General features: G+C 35.5%; 1 protein-coding gene across 1 annotated transcript; it reads right to left on the reverse strand.

Moving 5' to 3' along the window:
• Positions 1 to 223: 223 nt before the first annotated feature.
• On the reverse strand, positions 224 to 2,884 carry mrps16 (mitochondrial ribosomal protein S16). The gene is made up of 4 exons (XM_063911960.1): positions 2,718 to 2,884; positions 2,441 to 2,471; positions 1,073 to 1,339; positions 224 to 722 (listed from the first exon to the last, which is right to left on the reverse strand). Exons 2-4 carry the CDS (start codon positions 2,451 to 2,453, stop codon positions 592 to 594), a joined length of 411 nt encoding a protein of 136 aa, XP_063768030.1. The 5' UTR covers positions 2,454 to 2,471; positions 2,718 to 2,884; the 3' UTR covers positions 224 to 591.
• Positions 2,885 to 9,755: the final 6,871 nt, after the last annotated feature.

A 9,755-nucleotide genomic window follows, 5' to 3' on the forward strand; every position in this document is an offset into this window, starting at 1 on the left:
TTCTGCTTTACAAAAGGTTTATATGTCACGTAATTCAGTCTATGGGTGGGTAATGCCATAAAGCATACCAATAAACATATTAGCAAACCCACCCTCTTTTCTTCTATTTCTTGTATTTGACATTACTTACGTACACTATTGATTTACTGACGTTCACTAATGATTCATATGTGCACATTCAAACACATATACAGGCCAAAGAAAAGAACACAGACAAAAGAGGTAGAAATAATTGAACAGTTTATGATTCAGGTTCAAAGTGAAAAAACAACATACTTGACCACAAAGGTTTTGAAAGTGGTAAGACAGAGAATGATGGAAAAAAACTGTTATGTGTCTGAAACCAAAACAAATAATTGAAGTCATATAAATAGAACATACACAAACTGCTTTTTGTGGCACTACATTCATTAACATCACCCATAGCTATTTAATTTGATCCAGAATCAGTTTTAAAGTGAATGTTTTAAAGCTGCTATCAAAACAACTAGAAATATAAAATAGCATACATGACGTTACCATAAGCAGTCCACCCAACAAGTAAGGAAACAAATACATCAGTTCTCTCCTTTCAGTCCCCTGCTTTAAATCTCAAACTTCAGCATCTTTCTGTCCCTCCCGCAGACCATCCTCTGTTCCTGTTACTGTCAATTCAGCTCGGGCTCTGTGGCGCTCGGATTCTGTTATCGTCATAGGGTGCAGAGGGAAAAATCCTGCCAACCCTGCGGAGAGAAAGGAAGATGATGACTCCTCTATCAATCTGTCGCAGAAACTGAACATTGCTTTGAATTACCAACATCTTTTGAGAACCAAGTAATAAAGTGAACAGATAATAGTACTCGACAGTAATATTTTTATTATGGTAGAAGTCAATATATTAAATAAGAGTCGGCACAGAGACATATATTTGTATATGAGTAGTGCCTTAAAGGTGTAGGCACTTATAAAAGTTATGTATGGACTTTCTTGATCAAAGAAATCAGTTTTAGCTGCACAGTTCTTCAAAGACAGACAAACTATTGGGCAGTGTTGATCCACCTTTAAAGAGAAGGCTCATGTAGGTAATACACACCTAGAAGTTTGGCCACTGGTTTTGTGGTGTGGGCGCCACAGCCGACCCAGTACTTGATGCGGTCGAAGTTGAGGCTGACAAGTTTCTCGTTGTTGATGTTCGGGAGAGGGTCGTAGGAACCAAGCTGCTCTAAATATTTACCATCTCTTGCCCTTTTGTTGTAAGCTGCCACAATGCGGTAAAAGGGTCTGTTAGCTTGTTTGTGGCCTGCAAGAGCAAATCGGATGACAACGTAACCCCCATGGTACTTCTTCAGTAGGAGTGACGCTGCAGGAGGAAATAAGCACAGTCAAACATTGTCAAATATAATAGATAATTATTCTACCAGTACTGACGTTAACAGAGTGGACTAAATGTAGGAAAAATATCTTCGTATACAGCAATAATAATCAAGGATTTTTATAGGATTTTAGTGCTGTTTGTATTTTATGTAAATATATCATGAAATTCAGCAGTTTCTTTATTAAAAAAGCAAATGTATTTTTAGTAGCTTCCATACCATGTGTCCTAGTAACTAGACACCACCGCAGCATTGTATTACCACACTGGATCCGTAGGACACACCTAATTTTATTGGATTTAAGACATCCTTCTAACTGTGATTTTTTTTTGCTTCATGTTACCTTGTGACTCCAAATCTATACAAGATACCATAACTACACTGGACAAAGAGAAACCTCTTCAATTAGATTCTATCTTTTTCTATTTTAAAAGAATATTTCTACCTAACAAATTAAGCAGTTCTACATTGTCAAGTAAAAAAAAATCAAATGTCATGTGACCCTATTGGTTTTAGTACACCTTCTATTTTATATGGACACATTTTTAAATCATGCCTTGATTAAATCCCATATGAAATGCTAATTATTTTTAATACTAAGAGAGAACTAACAACTTTATGCTGCCCTGGGCCGCTTATGTTAATGTATTACTTCTTACAAAATAAATATTACATATGTGTAGCGCTACAAATTACTATAACTTTCAATTAATCTCTCCATTATTCTCAAGATTAATGATTTGATCTATAACATTTCAATATTGTGAAATGTCCATCAAACTTTCTTTAACTGTAATTTGGACCCCTAAAACATATACAGTTTAATTTGATCGGTTAGATGTCTTTAGTTGAAGGGAATAAAAACAGCTCTTTCTGACATTTACATTTGAAAAATTACCAGTATTTTAATAAGACATTTCTTTGTCAATAATCTCTCTGTTTAACTACTAATCAATTAACCATAAAATGGAAGTTATGTGACACCTATCCCACATGTTATGACTGCTTGTGTTGCTGAAATCTAGCCCCAGGACCTGCTGCCACAAGACGAAAACATCATGAAGAGCTTGTTCACACTGTATACTCACATAAATGAACCATGGTGTCGGCTGGATTATCCTGCAACAAACAACAAGTCACCTTTAAATAATCTGTATATACGTAACTTTATTTCTAAACAATGCCTGCAGTGAGTCTGATACTGTTATACATATATTACATATCCGATTACTCTGAATCATGTATGTCTACAGTAGGGATAACGTTATGCAGCAGTTGCTAATGGCTAACTTCACAGCAAAGAGCATCTCCTGTTTCAACACTACTTACGTACAGTTTAAAATAAACAAAGAATGACAAAATTACCTCCGCAGATGTTGAACGTAGTAAAGCACAATGTTCCTATATGTCGCTCCGTTTTTTTAAATGGCTAGATCAACGTTAATATTTGTATATTTTCAGCAGCAGAAGAGCAGTGTGACATTTGTCAGTGCGCCGCCATGTTTAAACAGGAAGTGACGTAGCAGCCTCAAGGTCATTACATATATTCGACACCAGATGGCGGTGTTGGACTTCACTCTAAACTCAAGATGCTTTTCGTGAACGTTTTTGCTCTAAGGTGAAACAATGAAAACATTTTAAAATAATTGATGTCAGCCTTGTACATATCACTTAAATTAGAATTAGTATTAAAATCTTCCAATCTCACATTGACATTTGTATCACCATCCATCATCCAATCGTTCTATTGTAATCAATGCTGAAAAAACTACTTCCATACAAATACTGGGCTATTATAATATACCGTCTGCTATCATGGATAGACTAAATGTATTTTTTTACATAGTTATACTCTGTGGTAAAAGTGTTCTTCACTTTAAAATACAGCACTGCTTAACGGAAAGATAATATGATAAAATGTTGTAGGACGGCTCCATTGGAAACTCTATAAATCAGCCCACCATCATGACATATTCAGATTTGACAATAAAAGTGTCTCTGAACCAAACCATATATAGTGAATTCACATTTTTACTATCAGACAGTAGTAGTAAATGGGAATATATAATAAACATTATTAACTAAATGTACTCGATGTATCAAAAGTAAAAGTAAGCCTTATTTCCCACAGGGAAATGTGTTGATGGATTTGACTTATACAGTATTTAAAGCCATTTATGATGTGAATTAGATAGAATAAACATTCATTTAGTTAAATAAAGTCTTGTATTCAATTCTTAAAAAATATCAGTTTCCATTATTATTCCTAATTGCAATCTTCAAATGTTGTATGCTAATATTATAAACATATGTTTGCTACTTCAGGATGCTTTTGTATTCTGCTTGTTCTTCTTGTTCTTGTTCTTATTCTTCTTGTTCTTGTTCTTGTTCTTGTTCTTGTTCTTCTTCTTCTTCTTCTTCTTCTTCTTCTTGTTCTTCTTCTTCTTCTTCTTCTTCTTCTTCTTCTTCTTCTTCTTCTTCTTCTTCTTCTTCTTCTTCTTCTTATTATTATTATTATTATTATTATTATTATTATTATTATTATTATTATTATTAATATTGGCACATTAAACTCTTTGTGGCGGAGCTAACTTAAACCTTTATTTACATGATATTACCACACTTTTTTTGCAATGTAGGTGTATAAAGTTTTGCACAATCGGAATGCTAAAGCTATGTAAAATCACATCACCTAAGTAACTTTACCAAATGCATAAAGAATGCTAATGATTTATTTGCTAAGACACTAATTTTAAGTTTTAAATCTTTTTAAAAGTTAGTTCTTCTATTGCACTCATTATACAATAAGTCTCACTGCTTTCAGACCATACAATCAGCACTTCATCCAGTAGACTGCAAATATCAAGACCGAAAATTCCCTCATTCACTCATTTGAAATATCAATATTATGCAAAATATCACGTATCATATTTGCAATAACATATAAATGTGATGTCCATTTGATGTACGGGATTGTCAAACTGTTTTCAATCTTATCTTATCTCATCCGCTATGTGTATAATATAACTTAATGTATCAAAATTAAAAGGTTCAAATACATGAATACTACAGTTTCAAGTTTTAGTAAAGGTATTTGAGCCAGTACAAATATAATATCATAATTATGATGAACATTTCATTTCAAAATATGGCTTTGTAAACATTATGATCTGTTGCTTAGGCTCTGTGGTTACAACTGTGCTGTCAGACAGGCCATGTTTCACCTTCTCTTTTCATCAATTTCTATTTTACATCGGTTGTGTGTTTTACGTTGGCAACACATTGAGTTTTAAATTAGTTTCCACTGTTGACCCCAGCAGAGATGAAACACTGAGCATTCATGAATTCAGGGGTCATAGCGTTGCTTGATGTCGTCCGAGTGCACAGAGATTTCTGCCCACTGAGAGGCCGACTGCCCCCCACCCCCCACCCAGTCATGGAACATGGTGATTTCACACTTCTGTTGTGTAAAGCTTGTTTTTCTGTGTGTGTGTGTGTGTGTGTGTGTGTGTGTGTGTGTGTGTGTGTGTGTGTGTGTGTGTGTGTGTGTGTGTGTGACAAACACATGGTTTTCTGCGAGGAGAGGTCACTGAAGACACAATAGAGATGGGCCCTTGTTTGTAATTTTGAAACTATCCCACTGTCCCTGCGTGACTCCTCATATATAAAGCTAGTTATGACTTGAAGATCAAATAAGATATGCATTACATAAGAATATTTATGAATACTTATATTCAATTAACTTATCAAACTCTCATTCGACCCAAATTATGCTTTTAGTGAATAATTCATACAAGGTTGCCACTTGACCCATTAGCATTTATTCTCTAACTTACATATCTTGTTATCAATTTTCAATTATGAAATATTAATACACAACTCTGTAGCTGTGATGCTACTGCACGTTATATTACCATTTTTCATGGGAAACATGACACATAACAAGCAAAACACTGTAATTAACAACATGAGAAGCAATTACATACTACACATTATTTAAAACTAATCTAGTTGATTTATCAATCACACTATCCAAACACCCACACACTTATTTAACTGAAAAGAATCACAAGCATGTTAGTTTTAAAAGAGTTGAAAATGTTGTCAGTTTGGTCTGTCACAGAAATAATTCCAGCAAACCAAATGACCAACATTACACAAAACGCTTGGTTCTCAACAACGAGGGCTGATATTTCAAGAGGAAAGGATCATCATTGAGTTAATCACGTTTTTCGGCGGAAAAATCTGAAAATGAATGGGCGCTTTACACAGCTTGGGAAGCAAACGAAATTCATCTTACATGGTGAATCGGCAATGCGTGATTATCTGAACGGTGACATTGATTCTAGTTGTGGCTCACTCTCTCGTGAGGACCCCATGCTCTTTGGGATACCAAGACGAGTTGTTCCTCTTCTAATCATCTGTGACAGCTCAGTTAGAGACGCTCAGATGACCAGATATTTTACTAGGAAAAACCAAGAGAAGTCTGCTTTAAACGTAGAAAGCTGCTCCAGACATTGTAGTCAAAGATGTCTGAGTATAATTTGATTATGTGGAAGAAACAGAAAATGCCACTTACATCTTATAAACACTGAGCCTGACCATTGTGCACTTATAAAACAGAAGCTGTCCTACCTCTTAAACTGAATCAAAACCATATTTAAAATCATTGTAAGGCCTTGGTTTTGTTATATAGTCACAAATGTTGTTTTGAATTTCATTACGATATAATCACAAAAGTTGGAAATGGTTTTTACAACTAACAACTGCTATCTCTAAAAATATAAGATTATGTGATCAAATAGCTAGAAAAGGCAGTGTTGATTGAGAACTTTTGGCAAAACAGTAAGTCAGATACTATAAGTGAATGGTACAGATTAGAGGGATTAAAGGAATGAAGAAATAGACCTTCACCTTTAGGTGGACAGTTGGATGAGGAGGTTTATACCGTTCTCATATCAAATGTTTACATATTTATTGAAGCTATTGGAGTACCTTGAGGATCCCACATAAACGCTGCAAACATTAAATGGTCCAGATACCAAATTGATCCAGATAACAATACAGGATGCTATGGGAAATGTGTCTGACCTGATCAAAAATGGAAAGACACGTAGTGAAATTTTCCTTTCTTGTTTGTGGAACATTGAAATACCACATAAAAACCAACAGGGATCAAGTGCTGTGTTAACCACTCAGTCACCCCAAACTCTTGAAGGCATTAAACTATTTTATGCTAATAATGTCTGATGGCCATTTCTACACCAAATAATATGTTTTCTAAGGTAGATCATCACTGAAATAGTCGACCAATCTGCTAATTTACACCAAATGAGGTTTTAAGTTTGTTGTTTTAAGTTTGTTCCTTTCAAAGGAACAGCATATACTGTACATAAGATTCTCAAGCTTGATTAGTCAGAATAATGGATCTTTTCAATCACAGGCACCGTGTGACTTTTAGTCTGTGAGCTCTTTGTGATGCCGCCTGCTTTTTTAAGGATCTGTGTCCAGCTTGAGCAGAGATAGACGTTACGGTTGCAGAGAGCACCTAATGGAAAGACAGGATTCAGTCACAGATGGAGGGTCAAGTGATTTCCCTTCTCTGCAAGGATCTTTCAGATGGTTGTGGTGAAACTAATTGTGGTAGCATGCAAAATGGAGGTATTACTTTTATCTTCATTAACAAAGAGACTTTTTATTTTTTCTCAGAATTTTTTTCTCCAAGATTTTTCTACCCTTGCAGCCACTAATACTGTTTGATCACTAATTACAGTATGTAGTAACAATGGTAATTAACCAAAACAAACTGTATTAAAATGGTACCCTCGTTTCATTTAGAAACATTTGCACAGTTATAGGTGTATTCTGTATTTCAACCTGGATCATCATACAGTAATATGCTTTTGTTTCATCATTTTGATCTGGTACAACAACACTTTTTAGCTGAGACATCTTATTAAAATGGGGTTGCGAAATACTATTTATTTTAGGGTTTAATTACTTTATATTTTTTTCAGCACCGAAAAGACAAGATATTGAAAATAAATCCATCACCATGTGTCCACAATGCTAGAAGGGGAACTCTGCATTATAGAAGGCCCAAAACAATTAGCCATTATATCGTTTTTGATAACCGTTGACCTGAAGTTTTACAATCCATGATTGTTATTGATGGGAAACAATTGCGCTCAATCAAAGCCAAAAACAACAACTATTTAACATCCACTGGAACTATGTAAAACTGAAAGAGACAAAGATTGCAATTCCTCTAATGGCAACTTTATGCTGGCTCCAAAAGCAAGTCAATTTTCATAGAGGCCCTGTTGAAATGTCAAACCTTACAGCAGAAATAAACATGTTTATGTTTACATCCCCCTGCACAGAACGGGTTTGGTCTCTATGGCTACATTTTTTATTCATCACAACTGTACAGGGGTATTTCTTCTATAACTCCAATTTAAAATAGGCTATGCTTAATTCAAGGCGTGGCCACTTTAAGTGACAGGCAGGTGACCTCACAGTTTGCTTGTCTCTGCGCCAAGATTCGACAATTTGAAAATCAGGAGCCAATCAGCACTACATATAAGTAGGAACCAATTGTTTGTTCAGGTGTTTGCCGGATGCTAAACAGGTTTCAATGACACACAAGCTCAGGCAGCTCTTGCGTAGTAGCCAACCTTATTTATGAATGTAATTGTTTGTATGTTTGACCGGAAACTGTTGTCGTCAGAATGGAGAGGTTTGGCAAGCCACCGATCACCTGCTAACCTGCTGCACAGTAGGCCGAGAGGAGCACTGCTGAGAAGGACGCTTTGAGAGCTGCAAGCTACGTGTGACACGAACAACGTTTACTGTTAGGAGGTATGTAGCCTATACCGCGGTCTGCGGTTTAGATGGCCATCTTTTAAGTTAAATAAATAAGCATTGGCTGTGACGTGTGATTATATGGTTGACTGAAGTGGATGAACAGTAAACTTTGTAGCAATTGATTTGTTTGAATCTGTTGACCGAGACTATTTAAAATATGCTGTACGTGGTGTCGGACATAACGCAAGTGATCAAGCAGGTGCTGCAACTTTCTGCTTAAGCCTATGTTGGACAGGTGGCAAAATGGTAGATCGCTTGATTAATTTAGTAATATATGATAAATCCTACACGTTGTATTGCATTGCATAAACATTCTGTTCTGTTGCATTAAAATAAGGAGTAGCCTATGCATGTTAGTATAGTAATTGATGTACTGTATTGACAAACGAGTAAAAGGAGAGACATGAAATGTTCTTCAAGCAAAAACTATGTTCAATGATTAATTTATTGTCAATACAAAAAAGTGGGTTTCCAAAAATAAAGATTATGGAGAATTCAATATTGATGTTGGTTATTGTGGTGATATTGATCCCAATGACAGTGTTTCATAAGTTACATCAGGAAAAGGTCATGTTGCAATTACTTTATTTAAAGCAGCATCACAAAAGGCTGCACTTTTTGCTGGTATGGCAAGTATAGTTAGATTGACTTGGAAACTGAGGTATCTGCATCCAATGTCATTTTTTTTTTAGGTTTCAGATCATAGACTTTATGGTTCAGATGCGCAAGGTTTTTCTCATGCACCAATACATGGCCTTGACTCTTGTAATAAAGCAGTGTCCTGTTTACTTGTAAAAGTAAATGGGACGCTGCTTTATTATTATATTATATAACATCAATGACCCCATGGCAAAGAGAATAAGCCTGCAGAATGGAGAACACAGGAAAAGGATTGGTCATTGCCACCGAGCAAGCATCCAACAACGGTCATAAGACAAAAGCATATGCTTTATTGCTGCGTGGAAGTGGTAATGTAATGGAAGAGCTTCATTACATGTAGGAGTTGGATATGCCAAGCAATTTTGAAATGGGTGTTTCTAAATTGCCATATAAACTCAGAGAATGAGAGCCATAGCTCATTTCATTGACGTTGTTGAATTCCTTGCATGTGTGTCCTCTCTGACCCAATCAGAGACATTAAAGATTTCTCACAGTTGCCGCAAAAGCTTCACACAAGTGCAAGATACATTTAAATCAATAGTAACACTTATTGATTCTATTGGAAATTAAACTACAACAAATAGTTCAAAGCCACAGTAGAGCTTGGTCAGATTTTGACCACATACTGGTCACACACATGCAGCATCTTGCTTCAGTTAAGTTGATGTATGTTGCTTTTTGTAAATGTGTTTGAAAAGCTGTTGGGAGTTTAATGAATCATAATTCTACTGGTAAATAAAGACAGTGATGTTTTAAATTGTTTCCAATTGGAAAAAAGTTTTTAGATTGTACTTTTATTCACAACTGCCACATAAGGTAATCAGTGCTTCAATTACCTCAACAGTACAGCATGGGTTAAGCCTCTATAGCCTCTTT

Source organism: Eleginops maclovinus, chromosome 20 (genome assembly GCF_036324505.1).
Source record: "Eleginops maclovinus isolate JMC-PN-2008 ecotype Puerto Natales chromosome 20, JC_Emac_rtc_rv5, whole genome shotgun sequence".
Lineage (NCBI taxonomy): Eukaryota > Metazoa > Chordata > Actinopteri > Perciformes > Eleginopidae > Eleginops > Eleginops maclovinus.

Excerpts from the sequence above, each read along its gene's own strand:
- mrps16 (XM_063911960.1), bottom strand. Across the intron at positions 723-1,072 it reads ACCAGTGGCCAAACTTCTAG|GGTTGGCAGGATTTTTCCCT; the intron begins GTGTGTATTACC and ends TTCTCTCCGCAG.